The sequence below is a fragment of the Ipomoea nil genome, unplaced genomic scaffold (assembly GCF_001879475.1).
Source record: "Ipomoea nil cultivar Tokyo-kokei standard unplaced genomic scaffold, Asagao_1.1 scaffold1237, whole genome shotgun sequence".
NCBI lineage: Eukaryota > Viridiplantae > Streptophyta > Magnoliopsida > Solanales > Convolvulaceae > Ipomoea > Ipomoea nil.
The window spans coordinates 761,022-786,762 of record NW_017617665.1 but is presented as its reverse complement, the minus strand read 5'-3'; the positions used below and the strand labels follow the sequence as shown (position 1 = coordinate 786,762).

Here is a 25,741-nt window from a genome sequence, read left to right as displayed (position 1 = left end):
GGAAGGACTTCAAGAATTATGAGGAGCAATTCCATGGACAATGCTAAAATGGCTTAATGGCGAAAATGGAACATAACAAACGTGTTACATATTAAAATCTCGTAGAGGACTTCGGTTCTAGTTCATGTGGAATGATAAAGATTTCAAGATTAATCATTTTGTCAAAATTAGGATAGCTATATAATCATAAGCGTCATAGCTCAAGTGTGTTGAATATTTTAAATAATATTCTTAATACGATTATATAATCTTGATTCAACTAGTTTGGAAATTCGGTTGATATAATCCTGTTAATTATGTTAAAATTAACTTGATTAGAGATACCAAATTATACTAGTACGAAACTTGAAATTGAGACAAAATGATGGAAACATTAGGACAACAAAATAAATATAAAACCACTTGATTTTCGAGTAGTGGTGTAAATGATTTATTTTAATGTTCACTCTTGTGGATTAAGACAAGGTTTTGTCTAAATTTGGAATGAAGGCAAGGGTTAGGTAATAAATGGACTATAAGCTCGGTATAATAACCGCAGTTAATAAATATTTTTACTTGAACTTGCTTGGTTGAGTCTTCATGTTTGTTGCACGGTAAACTAGGTCATGGTAATTTTTAATGAGTAAATACCCAAAATGGTCCCTCGACTATAACTAAATTCATAAATTGGTCCTTGACTTTCAATTTTAACCAATTAAGTCCTTAACTTTGCAATTTTAACACGATTTGGTCCTCCGTCTATTTGACTGTTTGTTGACTGTGATTTTTGAGGATATATATGTAATTTCATGGTCCATCGTCGATTTTTTAAGGTTCCGGTTGCATTTTCAGACCGCACTGTTACATTTGAATCCACCGCCGAAAGCAATCTGTCAAATCCTGTCACCTTTCTTCATCCTCCCTTTGGATTCAATGTAGTTGAGTTCGTACCAGAGTGAAGAAGACAACGTGTTTCCAAACCGATGCAGCGTCATCCTGGAGGCCTCCATGTCCTCCGGTTAGAGCTGCGGGTATTTCTGGAGATCGTCGATGACGGTGCGGGCGCCGGCGTTAATGCAGAAGTGTTCGCAGGACCAAATCGTGTTAAAATTGCAAAGTTAAGGACTTAATTGGTTGAAATTGAAAGTCGAGGACCAATTTGTGAATTTAGCTATAGTTGAGGGACCATTTTGGGTATTTACTCATTTTTAATCTATACATAGATTAATTAGCATGAATCACATTCCAAATTAATGATAAACACAAATATGATATTTGTGATGTGGCAAAACCACCGAGAAGTGAAGCGCACATCTCAGGTCTGAGAAGTTCTAGAAGCACCTCTCGTCCACGTGTCCGAGAAGTAAGCGTACCTTCCAGACACAAGCGAGAGTTTACTTCAATTCTCATCCCAATCTAGAAGTAAGTTTACTTCTCGGTGTCGACGGAAAGTCAATTAATTACTTTATGGGTGATACCAAGAAGTGGCTTCAACTTTTCAAACGTAACCAACTTAATCATGGAATTAAGGCGGTTAGAAGAAATCGGTATGGTGAATATGAAACACATATTGGTGATTTCTGCGCAAGCGTTGGTACCATACTCGAATGGTGTTGCTGAACATAAAAATCAAGACGTTGATTAATTCGGGTTTACCTCAAAATATGTTGGGTAAAGTTAAATTTGACAAGCAATTACCGTTTAAATAAGATTCCCTGTAAAAAGCTCGATAAGATCCCTTACGAGTTGTGAAAAAATAGAAAGTTTTCGTACCAATACTTGAATGTGAGAGCGTATTGCCAAATGCGTTTATCAGTTCTTAGTATTCGAGTCCACATTCTAGACGTACATAAGAACAGAGCAAATTGAATCAAGAAATTCATAATAATTTTCCATAGCAACCCCAATCCCCTCTAAGCCTAAACCGGCAAATTATGCCCTGGACCCGTGTCTACAGTTAATTGTGGACACGGGCCCAAAATGACGTTGTTTTTTAAAAAAAAAACGCGTCATTTAGTTAAAAAAATAAAAATAAAAATTCGCGCGCGTTTTGCCGTTAACGGCGTTATTTTTTTTTTTTGGATTATGAATGTACAGTTATGCCGTTATTAAATGTACAGTTATGCCGTTATGAATGTACAGTTATGCAATTATGAAATTATGAACACAGAGCTCTAACATTATGAACTTACAATTATGAACATATATAGTAATAAAATTATGACCATGGAGCTTTAAAATTGTGAATATAGAGCTTCGAAGATTATGAATGTACAGTTAAGGAGTTATGAATCTACAGTTATGGAGTTATGAATCTACAGTTATGAGATTATGAATCTACAGTTATGGAATTATGAATGTACAGTTATTGATCGAATTATGAACAAAGAGCTCTAACATTATGAACTTACAATTATGAACATATAGTGATAAAATTATGAACATAGAGCTCTAAAATTGTGAACATAGAGCTTCGAAAATTATGAATGTACAATTATAGAGTTATGAATGTACAGTTATGGAGTTATGAATGTACAGTTATAGAGTTATGAATGTACAGTTATTAATAATATAGTAATAAAATTATGAACATATACTCCTATAACGAAGCGATCTGAAATTTAAAAAATAAATAGAGATAATAGTGCCTAACGGCACTGTTACCCGTGTCCAGCAAGCATGCTGGACACGGATCCAACGCATAACGATTGGCCTAAACCACAACCTTTGCCCATTAATTCTTCTCTATCACAACCTTGCCCATCAATTATTCCGATCCCTAGCCAACCTAGCCTCCACATATCCACTTGGGCTTAATACTATAGCCAAATAGGCCCAAGCCCCATCACCTCTTATTTCTTTTTTTTTTTGAAAGTCATCACCTCTTATTTCAATTTGTTATATAACCACATATATTTATATCATGGACTAAGGTCTATATAACATTATGGACCATCAATCAAAACGACAAGGTACATAACTCATTACTTATAAGGTACTGAATTTCATAATATAAGACACAAAAAATCATAACACAAAACACATTCATATAATATATAGGGAAAATGGCACTTCTTCCCCCTAAGTTATATACTTAGAGCACTTTTCCCCCCTGAATTATTTAAGTGGCTATTTTTTCCCCTGAAATGTTAAATGGACATATTTATCCTTAAAATAAATATTTAAAATAAATATTTCATTTATTTTCCTTCTCCAACAAATTATGACCATAATTTGGTTCAAACCAAACAAACACTATAGCAACCAAACCGAAATATTTCAATTACGATTTAGAATCGAAACTCGATATTTAGAGTTTATTAAAATCGCGAACCGGAACGGACGGTTCATGTTCCGAAGTGAAAAAATAAAATACATTTATTGTTGAATTTAGACTATTTAAAATAAAAAAATAAAATTTTAAAATAAAGACGGTTCAAAATCGCGAACCGGATCCAGAATCGCCGATTCACGGTTCAAGATCCAATTTTTTTTTTGATTCATAATTTTAATAAATTGAAATCCAAATATTAGGTTCTAGATCTGAATCATAACCGGAAACTTTTAATTCAATTGCAATAGTGCCCGGTTCAGTTTGATCCGAATCGTGGTCATCCCTATGTATACAAGATAATTTGTTGGAGAAGTAAAATAAATAAAATGTTTACTTTAAGGGTAGAAATGTCAATTTAATATATTAGGAGAAAAAACCACCACTTCTAGAATAATTGAGGGAGTTAATGTGCTTACCTAAATAATTGAGGGGAAAAAAGGACTATAAGTATATAACTTAGGGGAAAAAAGTGTCATTTTCCCTAATATATATTTACTTATTTTTCAAATCTGATTTAGGTACATAATTTGCGTCCATAGCCACATAATTTCACAACACATGACACATAAATTCATAACATAAAATATAATTACTAATTTGTTTCAGATACAGAATTCATATTCGTAAGGTATAGAGTTTCATAACACAAGACACAAAAACTTATAACATAAAACACATACACATGCACTAGGGTCCACGGTACACTGTGAACCCTAATCATTGGTATAAGGATTACCAAAGTTCCAAACTTATCATCCTGCCCATATTTTCTAAGTTGCCCACAATATAATTTTTCACTATCTGATATGATAATATATAATTTTTTTTTTTTTTTGAATCAATATAATTTTTATTTGATTAGCCAATGAATAAAACGAATTTTAATGTAAGTTTGCATATATGAAGCGCACAAGAAAAATACAAATACAAAGAATATACAACACTAATAAATGATACTTCCATCTTAATTTTAGTCGTGAGCAGCAGGATTTGAACCTGTGAGGGCAAAACCTACATGATTTCGAGTCATGCCCGTTAACCACTCCGGCATGCCCACAACCCACAACTCTATCTTCTAATTATTTGTTTCCTTACTATCGAAAACAGAAACAAAGCATTGACCAAAGTTTAAGGATCAAACAAGAAAAACCAACACATGAAACCCCAACTAATTAAATTTAAATTTCATATAACCATATTGGCATACATATTGGGGCAAACCTTCATTACCACCCTTGAGTCGTTTGTAATTACAAACTTGTTGAACAAGATCCAAGAGTCACTACTGGAAATTCTGAAATTTCCGACCACCTGAAAATGATCTTAAATTAAGTTGATACCAAAAAGTCTAAAAAGTGGTCGGAAATAGCAACAAAGGTTTTTCCGGATACCAAAAGTGGTCGGAACAAGACTTTCAACTTGATTTAAGATCACTTTCGAGTGGTCGGAAATTTCAGAATTTCCAGTAGTGAGTCTTACTCTGGGCATCAGCCAATGAATATGCTTTTGGATTCAAAGCTTCTTATATATGCCCATGTACTAAAATTAATTACTAAAGACCGTAAATATATAAACTTTTTCAAAAAAATTTAGATGGAGAGATTACGTACCATTTTTTTTTTTTTTTTTTTTGTGAGCAAGATGAAAGACGGAAGGGAGGCAGGGATTCTAGCTTTATTTTGAGAATGGAACAACCAGAAGATCGAGTAAGAATGGAGGTTCAGGAGTTCCTAAAGTTTAAGAATGAAAGGAAGTGTCTAGAATACTAAAAAAATGTTGAATCACAATAAGACGTTGTGTCCTAATTAAGGTTTGTAAACTTGGGGTTTCAGGCACCAGAAGCTTCCTAAATCAACTAGGGGTAGATAATTAATTACAAATCAAATTAACCAAAAATAATAATTATAACTTCGTGAGCGGCAGGATTTGAACCCGCGCAAGCAAAACACACATAATTTCTAGTCATGCCCAATAACCACTCTAACACACCCACAACTTCGATGATCTTTCTTTTTGTTTAGTAATGTACATATTCCTAAAACAACAATATTTATGCTAATTAAATAACATCCACTTTTAACAGACTTACAATTGATATTAGGGATATATAGGGAAGCGATCGGGTGCGGGGAGGGGTTCCCGTATGATTGTGCGAAGGAACGCACCTTAAGCATTAAATTGGCGCACTTTAAGTATACAACCCACGCACATTAAGCGTAAAACTCACGCACCACGCACGTTAAGCATAAAAATTGTTCACTTTAAATTTTATACAACTGACGCACATTAAACATACAAAATCACGCACCTTAAGGAGGAAAACAATACACATTAAGAAGGAAACTCACGCACCTTAAGTTTCAACAACTACTCACATTAAACACAAACCCACGCACCTTAAGCACAAAACTCACGCATCTTAATTAAAAAACTCACGCACATTAAGTTTCAACAACTACTCACATTACGTACACAACTCACGCACCTTAAAAACAAAACTCATGCACCTTAAGCACAAGACTCACGCACCTTAAGTACAAAACTCACGCACCTTAAGTAACCAAAATGTACCTTCAGATAGCGATTACGAGTAAATAAAAAATTTGATGTATTAGCATTTTTTTAAAATATGAGGTCCAAGAAGATACCATGATACATTAAGGGGGAAAATTATATCATGCACCAGGGCGCACAATGCATTTTGCGCCCTGACCAAAACGAGTTAACTTCTAAAAATAAAAAATAAAATCTTTTTGTTTCGGATGTACATAATTGTATAGTAGAATACACATAAACTCCTAACATAATACACATAATCTAACATAATACATAATACACATAAACTCTTAACATAATACACATAAACTCTTAACATAATACACAGAAACTCTTAACAGAATACACATAAACTCTTAACAAAACACACATAAATACTAGTGTTAAAAAAAAAAAAAAAATTGTAACGGGATTGGACGGACGGAGTGGTGCCGTCGCGTCAACCACCACATAACTTATAAAAACGACATCGTTTTGGGCCAGGGCGCACAATGCTGGTGCACGATATAATGATTGAATTAAGGGTGTGTTTGGTTCATGGGTTTACACATTAGGAATGAGAATCAAAATCATAATTAGTGTTTGGTTGACAATTTTATAAAACACAACTATGAGATTTGATTACCCCTTCAATTAAAAATTCATTCCCTAGTTAAAAAATGTATCATTCCATCTTATTCGTAATATAATCTTTAAGTTTAGATGAGTTTTTTTTTTTTTTTTTTGTTTATTTTTTTTTTAATATAGACTTTTGTTTTGATTTTTTTGTTCATATTGGTGCTTTGGATCATTATATTAGGATCAATTGTTCTGATTTTTTGTTTTTATATTTTTAAAATCTTTATTCCCATTATAGGGTCATACATAACGAAACATCAATATTGGTAATCATCAATTCCACCCTACTACTAAACATGCAAAATGCTTTCACCAAAACACATACCATTACCAAGGCTATGTTTGGCAAACCTAACTGAAAAGGTAGCTGAAAGTTTAAAAGGAGCTGAAAGTTGAAAAGCTATAAGCTATGAAAACTGGAGAGTTGTTATGTTTGAAAGTGTTTGGTAAAATTTACTTTTTAATATGCTGATAAATGTAAAAAGACAAAAAATGACATCTTCATAAAATTTAAATTAGTTTATTTACATATTAAATTTTAACATTTTGTCCTAAAAAAAATTAACATTTTGAAATAAAATTATTACCATAATCATGATCTAGCATATCATAATGAAGTAGCAATATTATTGTTGCGAATCTCCTTCATGTCATAATAATAATAATAATAATAATAATAATAATAATAATAATAATAATAATAATAATAATAATAATAATAATAATAATAATAATAATAATAATAATAATAATAATAATAATTGCGGTGAAATTTGCGGATAAAAGAGAAGAGAAAATGATTTTAATTGGGAAGGGTAAAGGATGTCATTTCTTTAAAATAATAAGGACAAAGATGGAAAAATAGTTAGGAAGATACTAGCTTATTTCGAAAGGCTACCTAAGATAGCGTTTCAAAATAAGCTATTATTTTAAACTACGGGCTTATTTTAGGAGCATTACCAAACAGAATTTATAGCTTATTATATTAGTAGTTTAAAATAAGGTATAAGCTCATAAATAAAGTTTGTCGAATAGACTCCAAGTATTTGATTCCATTCAGATTCAAATTCTAATTTCGATCCCATGTGCGATCCAAACACAACCTAAGTTTTTAAACATTAGAAGCAACTCATAAGATTATATTATTCGTTTACTTTGGGAAGAATATTATTCGTTTACTTAACTTTTATGTTTACGAAATAAGGTAAACAATATATTCCTATCTTTATGAAATAAGGTAAACAATATATTCCGATCTTTATTTTAATTTGTCCCTTTTTGTGTTAGCTTGGTTAATTTGTTGAGTAGGAAACAGAAAATTAAAGACCCTTTCGATCACTTTTCACATGATTGCATAGATTAGGCCAAAGACAAGAATGAGTCCATAATTGGTGGATGCTTTATACAAATATCTACCAAAGAGATATGATGAAACTATATTCAAAAAGGTAAAAATGGTCAAGAAATGGCATATTCCTATCCCCACAAGATTCCCACTATGAGCTTTGGTTTCAATCTATATAACGAAAATTAATTATTTGCCCAAGGGTGTCCATAACTTGCTTTCCTCCATAAATTTCTCCCACTCCGCAATCATTTTTTTCATTACTCGTGAACAAAATTAAGAAAATGACATGAATTAATTAATTGAGATTGTGACATGCCAACAATATCTCGTTCTGATATGCAATGTCTTTAATTTCTTATAGACACATAATCTTTTGTGTGGCTAGCTTTAACTAACAAATTAAAGAATCTGACCTACCAAATTTTCGTTGCTTTTATCCCATGCTTGTTGCTAGACCCTTGTAATACTCTCTCTAGCTAGCTTATATTATAGAATTATAGTCACAAATACATGCAATGTTGCATATAATTTGCAGCTCCTAGCTCCTTGAATTTCAATCAAGAGGCGGTATGTAATCTATCCTAAATTTTCTTTGTTTCTTGAGTTGTGTGGTTTGTGCATGTGTTATAGAAAAAAAAAAAATCCAATGTTCTATCTTTTTTTTTTTAATACTAATCAAGACCATTAAAGCGTGTAAATTAACAATTTCATGAGATATTTTTATCTACTGAAAAACTAAATGATTATATTGGATATAAGATTTTGGCTTGTTCGTCATACCTAATTACAAGCTGTTAAACTAAGCTAAGCTAGTAGATTTGAAGTAAAAACTTTTGGTAAAATTAGTTGTTAAAAAAAAGTCAATAGATAGTGTTGAAAGAATATACATAATAGACAAGGGAGAAAGGAGGATCATCTCTTATTCATCATTTGTCTCATGATACAAGCTATATATATATATATATATATATATATATATATATATATATATATAATACAAGGTGCAAATATATGAGCAATCAAAGCATTTGTACGTATGTTACAAATGATGTTCCACTTAATATGTTTATAACAAACATAGAGTTTTTCTCTTCAATTCATCCCTCATGATGTGACATTATCCAATTGGTAACTATTTTTTTTTTCTTATATAGTTAGGTTCGTAATTCATCTAAGAACTAATAGCCTTGAGAATGTGTAGAATTAAGGAAAAATGAGAAAAATGGGTTGACATTTCTATAGTACATTTGAAAACTTTTGATAGTACATTTACAAAATAACTAATAGTTCACACATGTTAAAATATTATCATACCCGCATGGACAGCTCAACTGGTTATAGAGATGAAATTTTGAAAGAATGATCTGGGATCAAGATTCACCAGCGGTACTCTCTGTTGGGTTAGAGTGTGGGGTCTTTAGGATTAGGGTTCAACTTTATTATCAGCAGCAGATGTAGTATCAAGTGTTTTTAAATTCTATCAGTTTCTCTCTCTATATATATATATATATATATATATATATATATATATATATATATATAGCTGCACCTAGCTAGCTCATGTTCATTGGATCTTATTTCTGCAAAATTTGTATGGAACATTCAGGGAAATTAATCAACTTGGTGGTGGCACTCAAATTTGGTGCCCAAAACATATATATTAGCTAAACCTCGCTATAGCCATCATATCATCAGTTGCCTCTTGCCTGCAACAACCTTAGTGAGAACAAAATCATCATCATGTGGAGGCTTAGGATTGCAGAAGGTGGAAACGACCCGTATTTGTACAGTACCAACGACTACGTTGGCCGCCAGACATGGGTGTTCGACCCCAACGCCGGAACGCCGGAGGAACGCGCCGAAGTCCAAGCGGCGCGTCGAGAATTTTGGGACAATCGGTATCAAGTCAAACCCAGCAGCGATGTTCTTTGGCGCATGCAGGTAAAATACTTCATGATACATAACATATAGGGAAAATTGTAATTTATGCCCCTCACAAATAGACCAATTATCAATGTTACCCCTGAATTATTAGTGGTGTAAATGTTGCCCCTCAATTTTCAAAGCCTGACATATATTACCCCTCCCCTGAATTATTAGTGATGTAAATGTGGTTACCTGTCGTCTTTCTTGTTTGAAGACCACGTTTTTTTCCTCAATTTTTCTTTCTTCGATTGTTCTCCTTCCGTTGACAACAATATTTCTCTTTCTTCATATTAGGGGAGGGGCAATATATGTCACGTTTTGAAAATTGAGGGGCAGCATTTACACTACTGATAATTCAGGGGTGACATTGATAATTGACATATTTGTGAGGGGCATAAATTACAATTTTTCCTAACATATATGAATCTCAACATACAGTATGAAAAAAAGGAATAAGTTCATACAAAATATGAGTATATAAATGCAAATTTAATTTCAAGACCTACTAAAAATAGAAAAGGATAAGATGGTAATCCCAGCCAATCAAGTTGGTCAAGTTATTAACTTGAAACTACAATGTTCAATGCTCTCAGTGAGAGTAATATCTACGCTGATTTATCTTTTTGTGGTTCTTTGCGAGCTAGGGTCACAATGCGAATTTATCTAATACACTTCTTTGGAGTAGTAGTCGCGAGTTTCCTTGATCATTAAAAAAAAATGAAGAAGATGAAATTTGAAGGATTTAGCTAAATAAGTTGTTGTAATTACAACTTTTTATTTTATGATACAAAGGAGATATTAAAAAAAATAATTACACAATTTAAGTAAGATTGTGTCCGTATGAAAGGTTGTGGGTTCGAGACTCAGCTAATATTGACTCTTTATGCTTCAATAGGTTAAGAAAGTAGTTATGAACAAATATTGCATTGTAATAGAGTCAATAGTACTAAAAAAAAAAAAAAAGGTAAGATTGTTTCCATGATATATACGGAAAATATATGAATGGCAATGGAATAGGATGAGGAGTATGCATACTCTTCAATCCTCGAAGCCCTGTCGTGAAAATGAAATCTTTTATCATTTCGTTCTTGAGGGAAGTTTTCATTATCAATCTCATCTCTATCATTGGTTTATCTCTAGAAAAACTACTAAACTAGTATAATTTAATATTTAAGTAAAAAAGTTCACATATTAAATTTTAAAATTTAAAATATTTAAATTTTCAATAAATGACAATCAAAATGGCAAATATAAATACAAATACTCTTCATACAAATAATAAAAACACAAAAACACAATTACTAAATGCAGCCTATCCCATATTCAAATACAATGTAAATAATTTACGTTCTTCAAAAACAATAATAAAAAATTATGGACAATCTAAACTGGTTTATCCCTTTTGTTCCTTTGTTGGTGATGAGAATATGGGTTATGAGCTAAGATTTACTGGGCTATTGTTATTGGGTTGAATTTGACAGTACAAGTTAGAAGAGGTGAAGGGTCAAGGAAAGAGAGGTGGTCCGGCCCTGAAGGGGGGTACCACCGGCCAGGGGTGGCCGGCCGAAGGAGGTCGTCGATTGGGGCGCTGGCCCCCGCGGGCGGGTGCATCGCCCGCGCCCCCATTTCCAGGGGTGGGGCGGGGCGGCGGCGCAGACGCGTGTCGCTGGGGCAATCGGATGAGCTCACCGACCGGGGCGCTAGCCCGAAGCGGCCAAGTCGTGCCCCGCGCGCCTAGCACGGCACCAGGTGCCCCCATTTCCGGAGGTGGCGCGGTATGTGAGCTGGGGGATGTTGCCGAAAGGTGGTGTGGCGGTGTGTTGCGATAGGGTGTGGTATGGCGCAACATGGTGCGTGGACGTGGGACACGTGGAGGATGGGGAGGGAGTGGTTCAAGGGTCGTACACGTGGACGGTGCAGCGGCATGGGGTTTTGCTATAAATAGGATGTTTTGCCTCTCACTAGGACATCACTATCTGAGCACTATATGCACCTTGACTTAGTGGTTTTTGGTTTATACTCTCAATCTATCCACTTGGGTTCAATTCTTGTTATAGCTCATCCTTTGGCCCATAGTCTTCATATTTGGGCTGCCATTAATACTACTATTTTCCTACCCGTGGGTCGGGAGACAGGATTTCAATTCTCTTTGGGCCATATTTTCCTACCCGTGGACCGGGAGACAGGATTTACCTTGTGAAAAAAAAAAAAATAGTAGTAATGAGTAATACTACATCTACTCTCATTTTCTACTTTTTGTTGATGTGTCATCATTTGATTGATTTAAATAACAAAATTGGTCACTGTTTTTATTCATTCACTTTTCTTTAACCAATACAAGTTATACGTGTGATGAGAGTTATATTCCAGGGGAGTACATATATCGTTTTCCATTATGAATAAGGCAAGATGGACTAATGCACTCATTAATTTGAATTCTTTATTATTTTTTTACCAAACTATAATTTTTTCCCCCCTAATTTCTTAATTCGAGTTAATTCCATTTTTGGTCCTAGATTTGTAGGTGACAGTCTACTTTTAGTCCTTTTTTATCAGAACATCCCTTTTTGGTCCTAGAATTATTGTGACATGACCAATTTTGGTCCTCTATCAACAAAATGGTTGAAATTTTGTAAAATTGAAGGACATTTTGATCTTTTTAATACAAAGTGCGTTAATCCGTTATATTTTTTATGTTTATTTTTTTTTTTGAAAAAATTCATAATTGAAAAAATGTATTTAACGAAATTGTAACTATTTTTTGATAGAGGATCAAAATTGGTCATGTCACAATAATACTAGGATCAAAAAGACATATTCTGATAAAAAATGACTAAAAATGTATTGCCACCTATAAATCTAGGACCGAAAATGGAATTAAGTCTTCTTAATTCCTACCAAACGTAAAGATTTATATGGACATAGGCAAACCCGCCATCCAATAAGTAGTCGTGTTTAATTTTATGAGAATATATGTCAGGACTGCATCTCCAATTATGGAAATGAGTATTACATTACTAGAGTGCTCTAATGGCTTCAAATATATGGAAATGAGTCTTACATTACAATTTACAAGCACGTTTAATCTTATGAATTTGAACACGTACAGTTTCTCCGGGAGAAGAATTTCCAACAGAAAATACCACAAGTGAAGATAGAGGATGGAGAAGAAATCAGCCATGAAAAGGCTACGGCGGCGTTGAGAAGGGCAGTCCACTTCTTTAAAGCTTTGCAGGCCAGCGACGGCCACTGGCCAGCTGAAAATGCCGGCCCCTTATTCTTCCTTCCGCCTCTCGTCAGTTCCGATCCTCAACTGTTTTCTTTCTTTTTCCATTGATTGTTTTACAGTTAGTTGAACACCCATCAGGTGTTTGATGATAAGTCGTAATGATTGTATGAACTATTGATTGAATGGTGTTGTTTGACTTTTATTCCCTTTCTTGGCAACCCAATATTCAGGTCATGTGTTTATACATAACCGGCCACCTTAATACAGTTTTCCCAGCACAGCATGTTATAGAAATCCTTCGGTATATCTACTGTCACCAGGTACAGAAATTTTCATGTATTAAGATTTACTTTATGTATAATTTTGCTTGAGTAATGAACATTGACTTCAACATGATCTAGAATGAAGATGGTGGGTGGGGATTACACATTGAAGGACACAGCACTATGTTCTGTACAGCTCTAAGCTACATTTGTATGCGCATTCTTGGAGAAGGAGCAGATGGTGGGGAGAACAATGCCTGTGCTCGAGCAAGGAAATGGATTCTTGACCATGGTACTGTTAAGGCAATTCCTTCCTGGGGAAAGACGTGGCTCTCGGTATGATTACATATTTACATAAAGGATTCTTACAGTTAATTTGTTGTTACTATGCCAATGGCAAGTTCTTGTTGATAAAGTACAAACTTTAATTTCTTTGTTTTGTATGTAGATACTTGGACTATTTGACTGGTCAGGGTGTAATCCTATGCCTCCTGAATTTTGGATCCTTCCATCTTTTCTTCCTATGCATCCAGGTTGGTAGAAACTTTTATACTGATGTCCTAAATTTGGTGGGAACTTTCTTGGCTTGATAAATTGTTATATGCAATCATTTTTGTTCTTCAATGCAGCAAAAATGTGGTGTTACTGTCGAATGGTTTATATGCCCATGTCTTATTTGTACGGCAAGAAATTTGTTGGTCCAATCACACCTCTCATTTTACAACTCAGAGAGGAGCTGTATGATGAACCATATGATAGAATTAACTGGAGGAAGGCACGACATGTGTGTGCAAAGGTAATCTATCCAATCGAACCTCCAACCTTATAGTTACATTAATAGTCTGCTTACCAACTGTTGTGAGCTGGTGGGTTCATCCTTTATCTTTTTTCATTCAAAGGCTCGAGCTTAACTTCTTGATGCAGGAGGATCTCTACTATCCTCACCCCCTCATACAAGACTTGATGTGGGATAGCTGTTATATTCTGACCGAGCCTCTATTGACTCGTTGGCCTTTCAGCAAGTTGAGAAAAAAAGCTCTTGAAATTACCATGAAGCACATACACTATGAAGATGAGAACAGTCGATACATCACCATCGGCTGTGTGGAAAAGGTAAGAAAACGGCTTTAATATGGATTCGACTATCATATGGCATGGTGATATTTACATTCTACAACTGCCTGGCCTTGATAATGTAGGTCTTATGTATGCTTGCTTGTTGGGTTGAGGACCCCAATGGTGATTATTTTAGAAAGCATCTTGCTAGAATTCCTGATTATATATGGATTGCTGAAGATGGAATGAAGATGCAGGTTAGTAAAAAAAAACGCAACTTTCTCAAGAACACTTTGCAAATACATATAGCTTATACTAGTTACCCCCCTTTCACATTCCATGTTTCTAAGTTCAGCATAATATCCTAGTTTAAATTTGCTCATATTTGTGATTTCCATTGATTTTCAGAGCTTTGGTAGTCAGCAATGGGATACCGGTTTTGCCATTCAAGCACTATTAGCCAGTGACTTGACTGGTGAGATAAAAGATACTCTTAGAAGAGGACATGACTTCATAAAAAACTCTCAGGTTAGAGCAAGAATTCAGATTTTCTTTATTAAAAAATTGGTTTCCCTATGTTTTATTCTTTTATTTACTTGTGTATAACACTACATATCTTCTTACAGGTCAAGGACAATCCTTCTGGTGACTTTAAGGGCATGTATCGGCACATTTCTAAAGGCTCATGGACTTTTTCGGATCAAGATCATGGATGGCAGGTTTCTGATTGCACTGCTGAAGGATTAAAGGTATCTAATTCTCTGAAAAAATTGAAATTTGAATTGAGTAGATAAAAACTAATAAATGTTTTGATATTTCTTCCCTTTGGTTTCTTTAGTGTTGCCTTATTTTGTCAATGATGCCTCCTGAAATTGTTGGTGAGCAATTGGAACTGGGACGACTATATGATGCAGTCAATGTATTGCTTTCCTTACAGGTAAGGATCAGAGCCTGCATCATTCTGAGTATGTGTTAGCCAATTCATGCTCGGATAGTGGCTGCAGGTTTCTCTCATCACACCAAAATTCATCATGATATAGTGATATTACTAAACAAATGACCAAGAACCTTTTGTTTTTTAATGACAGAGCAAAAATGGTGGTTTGGCAGCATGGGAACCTGCAGGTTCCTCGGAATGGCTAGAGGTAATTTCTTCTTATTAAGATCCCCACATTGGAAATTAAGAGAGAAACATATGGTTTTATAAGATTATTGGTTAGCTTAATTAATTGATTGGATTCAGTCTTTAGTGTGGTTCGGCCCATGTGCAGTATAGCCCAGGTCATGCATACCTAATTGCTTGATTTGATTGATGTACAGATGCTCAACCCTACAGAATTCTTTGCAGACATTGTTATAGAGCATGAGTAACTTTCCTGTCTCCATTTGCCTTATGTTTTTGCCTCTTTAAAATGAATGAATTTGAGACTAAGTGAGCTTCCAAACAGGTATGTTGAGTGCACTTCTTCAGCAATTCAAGCTTTTGTGCTCTTTAAGAAGCTGTACCCTGGACACAGAACAAAAGAGATAGATAATTTCATCACTAGTGCTGCAAAATACCTTGAAAATGTCCAAATGCCTGACGGTTCATGGTATGTTTTCTTTTCTTTTACCGTTATCATCCTACCGCTCAAATTGATTATATGATCAGGTACGGTAATTGGGGCGTTTGCTTCACATATGGCTCTTGGTTTGCTCTGGGAGGCCTAGAAGCATCAGGCAAGACCTATAACAATTGTGCGGCCGTGCGTAAAGGTGTTGAGTTCTTGCTAACCACACAAAGGGATGACGGTGGTTGGGGAGAAAGTTATCGTTCTTGTCCAGACATGGTAATGTCAATGTAGCTCATAAAAGATGAATAGATTTAAGTTCTTAGTAGTCTACTCGCTTTAAAACAAAATTTATGAATTTCTCAAGAAAATAAAATGTAAATATGTATCGTTTAGCTTATGAATCTTCTGAATACAGTTGTATAGACAACTTGAAGCAAATCACTCAAATTTGGTTCAAACTGCATGGGCTCTAATGGGACTAATTTATTCTGGCCAGGTAAACTTTCTTCCAAATAGTAATCTTTTAAAAAGTTATTGTCACTTTTTATTCCACGAATTTGGTGTCTTTCTCACTATTGCAGCACGACTATAAAAATTGCTATTAGAAGTGCACAATTTTTATTTTTATTTTCCTCTTTTGATCATTTAGGTAAAATCTTATCAAATTTTGTCATATGACTTACAGGTAACCAAAGTTTATGGTAAAAAATCTCACTTTATATGAGAGTGTGTCATGTAAGTGGACTTTTTGCCCATAAGCTTTGGTGTCTCGCAAGTTATGTGACAAAATTCAGTGGGATTTCACTGGATCATCGAAATGACGAAAAGTAGGGAAGAAACAAAAGTCATGCACTTTGATAATTTTCATTGTTGTGCACCAATAATAGGAATGTCACCAAGCCCTTTGATAATTTTCATTGTTGTGCACCAATAATAGGAATGTCACCAAGCCCATGAAACGAAAAGTGACGATAACTCTTTTAAAGCAGTCATCCTAAATTATTGGTTAAACACTCCTACAATTGTTCATTTGTTTGATCCTTAATTAATCATACCCCTGGACAGGCTGGTAGAGATACAAGGCCCCTCCACCTTGCAGCAAAACTCATAATAAATTCTCAGATGGAAAATGGTGACTTCCCCCAACAGGTAAAACTAGAAAAACAAAACCTGTAATATCAATACCTGCAGTGGATGTATGTGTTCAAGTAGCAAACAGTTGAAAAATATATTCCGTCTCAACTAAAATTATAAGCTGATAGTGAGACTACATATTTATATTCTATATATAGCATTACTAGCTATGATCTAACATTCACCTTTTAACGTGGTAGGAAATTACGGGAGTTTTCATGAAGAATTGCATGTTGCACTACTCGGCGTACAGAAACATATATCCGTTGTGGGGTTTGGCAGAGTATCGAAAGAGGGTGTTGTTGTCATCTAAGAAGGTCTAGGACCATGTTGGATTCAACCTTCTTTGGCAGCTAATTAAAGTGAAAAGGGAGAATCTTTATCGAGTTGATTCAAGTTTTAGCATTATGAGAGTGGATAAGTTTATTTGTTTCTTAGCTTATAATGGATATAAAATGCTGTCTAATTGCAATGAAAAAGGTTGAAGATAAGATAAATGTGTGTATACAATATAGCTTAGTGATTACTCGCATTTCAACAGGTAAAACACTACATGCTTGGCACAAAAGAGAGCATTTTAGCAATTGATTTTATAGCCTCAAAAAGGATAAAAATATATTTATACTTGTCTAAATCTATATACTTTTGTATATGAAATAAAAAGTTTCCCGTAAAATTTGAATCCATCCTAACCTAACTCAAATTGATGGTAAACTTCACCCAAAAAAAAAAAAGAAAAAAAAACCCCTCAAAATGGCTATGTTAGGGTAATTCCTACCTATCCTTGATAGTTCGACAGTCTAGAATGCAATTGGATTAACCTCGGAACAATAAACATAAGCCATGAGGAATAATTGACCAAGTTGGAAGCTTGCTAGACCTACCTATCACCCCCAACGATCATGATGAAATCATAAGTGGTTATATGTTAGGAATATATTTGAGTTCTTGTTGGACTCTTTCAGGGTATGATGTGAGCTTATTTGTGCATGATTCTATTGCTAATTTGAATATACTTTTAGTTCTTAAGTTCGTTAAATTGACACTTTCAGTGCATATTCCCTTGCTTTCTCATGAAGATATGGTTTAATGCTTATTTTGAATGTTTTACGGTGTTTGTTAGTGTTTTGAAACCATTGTAGTGTAAATGCAAAAGCAAGGGAAGTCTTTAAAGCATGCTTGGAGTAAAAACAAAGTTGGGGTGCTGATACAGGAGATTCGACGCGTCGAGAATCAGACTCGACGCGTCCAAAATTTCCAGAAACAAGAGCCGTGTGATAGTCGAAGACTCGACGCGTCGAGAAATTCCAGCAAATCGTTCCTGAGCACCCATCGAAGACTTGACACGTCGAGAAATTTCAAAACATCTCGATTTTGCGGAGCTGAAGACTCGACGCGTCGAGAGGTCATCCCGGGACAGAATTGCATATGTGCAACAACTTCCTAATTTGCTCTTATTTGGCCTCAACTATAAAGGCTCTGAGCAGGGCCAGCCCTGGACATGTTTGCCCGGGTCTTTGCACAGGGCTCCCATATTATTAAAAAAAAAATAGTATATACATAATGGAAGTGGATGAGCAGCATTAGTATTACACATCCTCTTGTCCTTTTTCATTCAGTGTAACCCTACGGCGCTATAAGTAAATAAAACATTACGCAGCTTATTTACACGAATAAAACATTACGCAGCTTATTTACGCATTAGTATATACGTAATGTTTTATTTACGGCTCAAGTTCTTCAATTCTTAACAGGTAATTAAAATTACTAAATATTTCACAATTTTTGTTTATTGTTTTATTTACATGACTTAACAATTTTTTATTTCAAACTAATATATTCAAGAATTTGTTTTTTGATTAATTATTTATTCATAGAGTTTCTAAATAAATTTTTATTTTTTTCATTAGGATTTTATAATTATATCTTCTAGAAAATATTCATCTGTGTTTGAGAAGCGTAAAAAATAAATAAAAAATAAAAAAATAAAAATTGAGCAAATAACTCTATCTCTAAAGGGAGCTCTTGAAAAATTCATTACAAAAGAAACTCAAATAGATGTGCAAAAAGATGGTGCCAAGGAGATATTGTTAGATGCTAATCTTGATATAGAAGATCAAGATGCTTGTTGGATTGGAAAAGAATTTAAATGATAGTGTGCACAACGATGATAGGTATCACTTTGACAATGAAAATAATAAACATGTTGATAGTTGTTTAGATTATGTTGGTCACAATGATAAACCAAATGATTTGCTTTTATTTGATATATATATATGATCCAAGAAATTGGGATGCCCGTGATTCTAAATTAATAGATATTCCTGTGAAAGAGGTCCTAAAAGAGATTTATCAACAATAAAAATAAATTCTCTATAAGATTTTGGTCATCATTTTACACAAGATATTTGTCAAATGGAATGAGGTGTGATCGAGATTGACTTGTATATTCAAAAGAATTTGACAAGATGTTTTGTTTTTCTTGCAAGATTTTTAAAAAGGGTATAGGAAAATGTGTTTTGATCAATGAAAGTTTTAGGAACTAGACACATCTCAGTGTTAGATTTAAAGAGCATAAAACGGGTGTAGATCATATGACTAATATGAGAAAGGGGCCCAATTTAAGATATCGCACATGACCCCATATTTTATTGGAACGGCCTTGGCTCTGAGCAAGGCGATGGAGCAGGATGACATGTTGAGAAGAATTGAAATGGAGTTTCAGAGCATGGCGAAGGAGAAAGAAAACATTGTCATGTCGTTGAACAACACAATTGAACAACTAAAAAAATAAAAATAAAATACGCGGATCATAGATTTTTCCCTAGAGGTGGTTGGTGAATCCTAACGACCTGTTATTATAGAGGAACGTTGTGCTGTGTGCACCATGCAAGGTGCATGTGCACAGTTCCAATTCATAATTTCTATACTGTAGATTCATAATTTTTAAATCGTAGATTCAAAATTTAAATACAGTAGATTCATAATTTCTATACAGTAGATTCATAATTTCTATACTGTAGATTCATAATATCTGTACTGTAATTGTGAATACAGAGTTCAACAATTGAGAATATGAACATCGAAAATTATGAACATATAACTCTATAATTATGAATATATATTTCTAAAATTATGAACATATAGCTCTATCACATGTTCACAAATCTAATACTGTAGATTCATAATTTCTATACTGTAAATTCATAATTTAAACACAGTTGATTCATAATTTGCGAAGAGAGAATGAAATGTTTGAATGCGAAGATATAATTTCTAAACGGCAATGATAAATGAATTTGCCTATTATAGGTTACTAACCTATTTTTTGAGCTTTAATAGACTAAAATAACCTGTACGTGTTTCATTCCTTGCCTTTCATGAAGCAGATTGCAATAGTTTGTGCAAAGAATCTGATGGCCGAAAGGGCACAAGGGAGGAAACTAAAACTATTGATTTTGCCTCAGTCAAGAATTGAAGCACATATTGCATTCCCAGCCATTCGCGTTAGTTTCATATACATCCCTGACAGCTTGAACTTTCCTCCATAGCTGCCATTTTTAGTGCAGAGATAGATTTCAGCAGTTAGCTCTCTTGTCGACGATGCGATAGCCTCGTTTTCTTGGAATTTTATTTCAGGTTCCAGAAATGCAGAAATGCAAGCCAAGAAGGTGAAAAGGTCACTGCAGCAGGTGGCGTTGTTGATTGGACACCTTTTCCGGCGCGGGCGGAGATGGATTTTGCGAGTCCTCGTGGACTTCGTTGGGGGTAAGACCCTAGCCTAAGTCACATTAACAGATAAGAAAATGCATCAGGAAAACAAAAAGGGACGGAGAATACTAAAAAGCACGGAGAAAAAGGGACCGTATGTCAAATTAAAATTTATTTATTATTATGAAACAATTAAAACTTGATTTGTTGGGCTTCTCCCTAAGGAGAAACAACCTCAAAAAATCAGAATATGCCATTCATTGCAATGCACACACGGTATTCTTTAGTAAAAGGCGAAAGAATAGTTCGCTTTGTGTTCACTGCATGGCTGCTTGAGTAAAGCATTGTTGTGGCATCTATTTATAAGGAGCCTGGCTACTAGTGTTTATGTTGTTTATCCGATGTGGGAGCGGTAACACTACTTTAGCCCAGCTTCTTTTCTATGTTTCTACTGCATCCTCTGACAGCAGACAACGCCACTACCTCCATCGCCGGCGACAGCTTGAGCTCCGTCGACAATGATTCAAGGACATGTCCTAGTCAACCACATGTAATTTATTAATTTTAATTTTATCATCAGGGTCTCTGGTTTATTCCCAGTCCTTAGTTTCCTTCTTTTTTAATTGTATCTATTAATTTACTGCTTTTTTATTGCTGAAATCTATTCTTCTTCATGGAGAGATATTGCTTGCAACAATGTCTGAAGTAATCTATCTGGGGTTCTTTTTCTCCGGATATGATTTTTACATCAGCACTGATGATATGGAAAGTATAATTGGCAGTGAATCTCCATTGCTACTTGTGCTTTCTGGAAGCATGAAACCTGGGTTCTAAAGTTGAGAATTTATCAAGTTGTTTTTTTCTCTCTCAAATATATATGTGGACTGGGTTCATTGCCATTAGAGTTTATTGTCTCCAATGTTTACCTGCCAACTGAATCCCAAAGCTCTCCAGAGAATAGCCAGACAACCGCCGCAGTTGGTGAAGACATTGTGCTCTTTTCAGAATGAGCACCACATGTTTGATAGAAGTCCTAGACCAACTCTTAAGTCTATACACCATTCCATGCTTAATTTTATTCACCAGAGCCAATTTGAAGCTCTTAAAGTTTTCAAGAAACAGTTTCAAATGGGTGTCTCAGAGATAGATGAGGTTGCCATTGCGTTAGCTCTCAAGGCATGCAAAGGTGACTTGACATTTGGGTCTAAATTACATAGTCTTACTATAAGAAGTGGATTCTTTTCGTATATTACTGTCCCGAATTCATTGATGAATATGTATTGCAAATCTGGACAGTTCAGTCATGCCATACTTGTTTTTGAGGACATGGAGAATCCTGATACTGTTTCATATAATACGGTGCTTTCTGGGTGTGAAAATGGAGGAGATGCATTGTGTTTTGCACATAGAATGCATGCACTTGGGATTACTTTTGATGCAGTGAGTTATACAACAGCTCTCTCTCATTGTACGACTCAAGAAATGTTCATATATTTGGAAGTCATAGATCAGTTGCATTCTTGTGTAATGAAGTCCGGATTGGAATTTGAGGTTTTTATTGGGAATGCACTTGTGACTATGTATTTGAAGTTGGGGAAAATTGTAGGAGCTGAAAGAGTATTTTGTGAAATGCCAAGTAAAGACTTGGTTTCATGGAATGCCCTCCTCTCAGGGTATGCACAGGAAGGGAGTTATGCATTGGAAGCTATTTTGGGGTTCATTGAAATGGTAAGGGAAGGCATGAAACCAGATCATGTGTCATTAACTAGTGCAGTTTCAGCTTGTGGTCAGCAAAGAGATTTGGAATTTGGGAAGCAGATACATGGTTTTGATATGTTTGGCCGTGCAGGGCGGCTAAACGAGGCTGAACAATTCATGTCCCAAATTCCAGGAGGACCAGGAATCTCTGTACTTCAAAGCCTGCTTGGTTCTTGTAGGACTCATGGCAATGTAGAGATGGCTAAGAGGGTAGGCGAAGCCTTGATCGCTTTGGAACCCGAGCTTTCAGGTTCGTACGTGTTGATGTTGAATTTGTATGCTGAGAAGGGGCAGTGGGAGAAGGTAGCAAACATCAGAAAGGGAGTGAAGAAAGAGGTAGCATTTAGTTGGGTTGATGTCGGAAGCATTGATGATTCTCTGAATCTGCATGGGGTGGCTTGGATCAGAGATGAAACATTTAGTGGAAGATGAAGATGATAGATACAACAGGTTCGTAGCATGTGGTCATATATGAGAGTAGTGCTCTATCTCTACACCCACCTGGTACGAGCCATCTAATGCTTACTTGTGTATATATAGACCGTACAATTAGAACAGCCGCTGCTTTTGTTTTGTAACTTTTTTCTTCATATTAAATGGAAGAAATAATTATTCTTTATTCAATAAACGTTTTCTCTATTAGTTGTGTTCATTTAGTGAAGTTTATGGCATCCTATTATATCACTCCCTCCCCCTTATTTTATTAGTCTAATTTACTATTCATTTATGAAGTCACTTAATTTTCTTTTTATATTTAATAATTTTTTAATATAATTTTTAAATATATAAATTTTATATACTACTATTAAACTTATTATTATGAAAACTTTAAATTATAAATAACTTCAATTAAGAACCAAACGTTACAACTTAATAATGACCACTACGGTGGCCATGCAATAATCATCGCCATCTAAATAGCGCAACAATTTGTCTCTTTATAAATATGTCTGATTTCAAAACCTTCAACCCTTGTGCTTAGGTTCTTTGATCGCGTTAATAAGATGGAGGCCAAATTTTGCAATATCACGATCATTTTGTGCTTATGCTATAATTCTTGATTGTTCTATGTTTAAGGGTATCTATTAACCACTATAAAAATTTTATACGGAGCACTATTTATAGAAAACCTTTTTTCATTTGATGAGGATCTTGGATCGCTTGTTGCACTATGCCACTATCATATTAGATTGAACGGTAGCTTAATGACAGTTGTTATACAGTGAACCATTGTCCACACATCGCTTTGTGGACCATGATCATCGAATGAAATTGTAATATAATTAAAATGATACTTTAATTTTACTATAATGAAATTAATGTGTAAAAAATTAAACTAAAAAATAAAGCACAATGTTATCAAATGAAACTGTAATATAATTAAAATGATACTTTAGTATTGTTATAATGAAACTAGTGTGCATGGAAAATGAAACTAAAATCTAGAATCATACAATAATATATATTGTTAAACGACCTGAAGTGTAATTAAAATAATACTTCAATATCACTATAATTAAACTAGTGTATGTTGGTTTAAAAAAAAAAACCTAGTGTATGTGAAAAATAAAATAAAAAAATAGAGCTCAAGCAATGTATATTATCAAATGAAACTATAGTAGAATTAAAATGATACTTTAGTATTGCTATAATGAAACTAGTGCGGAGGGAAAATGAAAGTAAAAAACATTGCAATATTGTCAAATGAAATTGAAGTGTAATTAAAATGATACATAATTCATGGTCCACGACTCCATGTTGCTACATAGACCAGGGTCCACAATACAATTTGCCAAATTAATGTCCAACACGTAAATATTTAAGTTTATAGATAAAACGGTGACTTAAAGTCGGTTACTAGCGTGAGTGGTCGTGAGGAGCGTGAAGAAGAGTGAGGGGAATGACTCACAGTCAAGTAAGGGGCATAGATTCAATCCTGTTGCGAGAAATGACAACCGAAATGGAGAAAGAAGGAATCTGGTGATAGGACAAGGAGCTGGAGCTGGAGGGTTATCGAGTGTGAGGAGCGTGACTTGCACGAGGTGTGGTAAGGATCACCCTCAGACTACTTGTGGAGGAGGACCCGTGACATGTTTCTATTGCGGGAAGCCAGGGCATAGAGTCGCCGTTTGTTGGTATCCAAAGATGGAGAGATCCCATGGTACGACCCAGAGTCAGCCGTCTAGAGGCCAGTTCAACCAGGCACCAAACCGAGGAATGGGTCGTGGGAATCAGTCAGGTGGAGGCCCACACAGAAATGGCAACCAGGGACGCGGGGGATTTCAGCAAGGACGTCCGGGAGGAGCCGGATCAGGGAGGATCATGGTCATGGGACAGACGCAGGCTGAGGGGCGCAATATTGAGAAAGGTAACACTCTACTTTGGAATAAGTGTTACTGATTCTTACGTAGATTCTTGTTCTGTTGTGTGTGCTTAAAAATTTGGTGCAATTTGTGTCTTGTTTAAGACTTTGAGATTTAAGACGTTTAGAAATACTTTTTGGAAAGTACCGGCAAAGAGTGTTAGATATTGGTGAATAAATCGATACACAAAAAATATATAAAATATATATTTGTCCCGAAAAAATGGAATTTAATTTATAGAAAATTAATTCCAACCAATTTTGGTACGAAACCAAAATTACATATTATTTCGATGGTCCGGATTTAATTTCCTAAGATGACATGGATTGATTTTTTTTGTTAAAGTTGGATAGTAGTGTCCTTTTCTATTTTTTTAAGTGTGAACACATGTGTAATCCTTGCTTTAATTGGTTTCCTATTTTTTTGAATCACCACCGTTGCGATTTGGAGCCACGATTTCTTCATCATTGATTGAGTGTTCGCCCACGCAATGCAATCAGTATTTTTTATTTTTTTTCGCTCTTTCTTTTGAATATAATATTGCCTATATTTGGATGGTCGTGTATATGTACAAATGCTTGGATAGTACAATTGTGCCTTCATGTGTGCTGGTTGTGCATCCTAGTGTTGTAAGGTGTGCACCGTAGGCTGGTGAGTTGTGCATTACATCATTAGTGCACATAGTTCACTACATCGTAGGACACTGAGATGTGCACTGTAGGGTTTTTAGGTGGTGTCAGAATGCACAACTAAAGACTTATCGATGCACAACACTCTGTATAAGAATGCACAATATTTTGTGTAGTAATGCACAGATTCTAATAAGACTAATTTACCCATAAATTTATATTTTTTAATATTTTAAAGTAATTTGTTTCCTTAATCCGTGTGATTTGTTCCTTTTAATCTCAGC

General features: G+C 34.7%; 2 protein-coding genes and 1 non-coding gene across 3 annotated transcripts; 2 read left to right on the top strand and 1 right to left on the bottom strand.

The window, feature by feature from the left end:
- Positions 1-4,288: 4,288 nt before the first annotated feature.
- On the bottom strand, positions 4,289-4,370 carry TRNAS-CGA. Its single transcript has one exon. It is a non-coding gene; the product is annotated as a tRNA-Ser (tRNA).
- Positions 4,371-8,297: 3,927 nt separating this feature from the next.
- Positions 8,298-17,517, top strand: LOC109183911 (beta-amyrin synthase-like). The gene is made up of 19 exons (XM_019333943.1): positions 8,298-8,402; positions 9,442-9,776; positions 12,871-13,056; positions 13,221-13,310; positions 13,392-13,589; positions 13,702-13,786; positions 13,883-14,049; positions 14,178-14,366; positions 14,453-14,566; positions 14,718-14,837; positions 14,936-15,058; positions 15,148-15,246; positions 15,398-15,454; positions 15,630-15,676; positions 15,758-15,901; positions 15,961-16,138; positions 16,278-16,358; positions 16,928-17,011; positions 17,197-17,517. The coding sequence occupies exons 2-19, from the start codon at positions 9,576-9,578 to the stop codon at positions 17,317-17,319; spliced, it is 2,286 nt and encodes a 761-aa protein (XP_019189488.1). The 5' UTR covers positions 8,298-8,402; positions 9,442-9,575; the 3' UTR covers positions 17,320-17,517.
- Positions 17,518-21,488: 3,971 nt separating this feature from the next.
- On the top strand, positions 21,489-23,021 carry LOC109183912 (pentatricopeptide repeat-containing protein At4g32430, mitochondrial-like). Its single transcript, XM_019333944.1, has 2 exons — positions 21,489-21,542; positions 21,611-23,021. Exon 2 carries the CDS (start codon positions 21,626-21,628, stop codon positions 22,895-22,897), a length of 1,272 nt encoding a protein of 423 aa, XP_019189489.1. The 5' UTR covers positions 21,489-21,542; positions 21,611-21,625; the 3' UTR covers positions 22,898-23,021.
- Positions 23,022-25,741: the final 2,720 nt, after the last annotated feature.

What these genes read in the sequence shown, in the direction of transcription:
- LOC109183911 (XM_019333943.1), top strand. Translation starts at nt 9,576, where the DNA reads ATGTGGAGGCTTAGGATTGCAGAAGGTGGAAACGACCCGTATTTGTAC. An exon ending in TATTCTTCCTTCCGCCTCTC is followed by an intron (nt 13,057 to 13,220) that starts GTCAGTTCCGAT and finishes CCCAATATTCAG; the next exon opens with GTCATGTGTTTATACATAAC. An exon ending in GGGGAAAGACGTGGCTCTCG is followed by an intron (nt 13,590 to 13,701) that starts GTATGATTACAT and finishes TTTTGTATGTAG; the next exon opens with ATACTTGGACTATTTGACTG.
- LOC109183912 (XM_019333944.1), top strand. Translation starts at nt 21,626, where the DNA reads ATGTTTACCTGCCAACTGAATCCCAAAGCTCTCCAGAGAATAGCCAGA.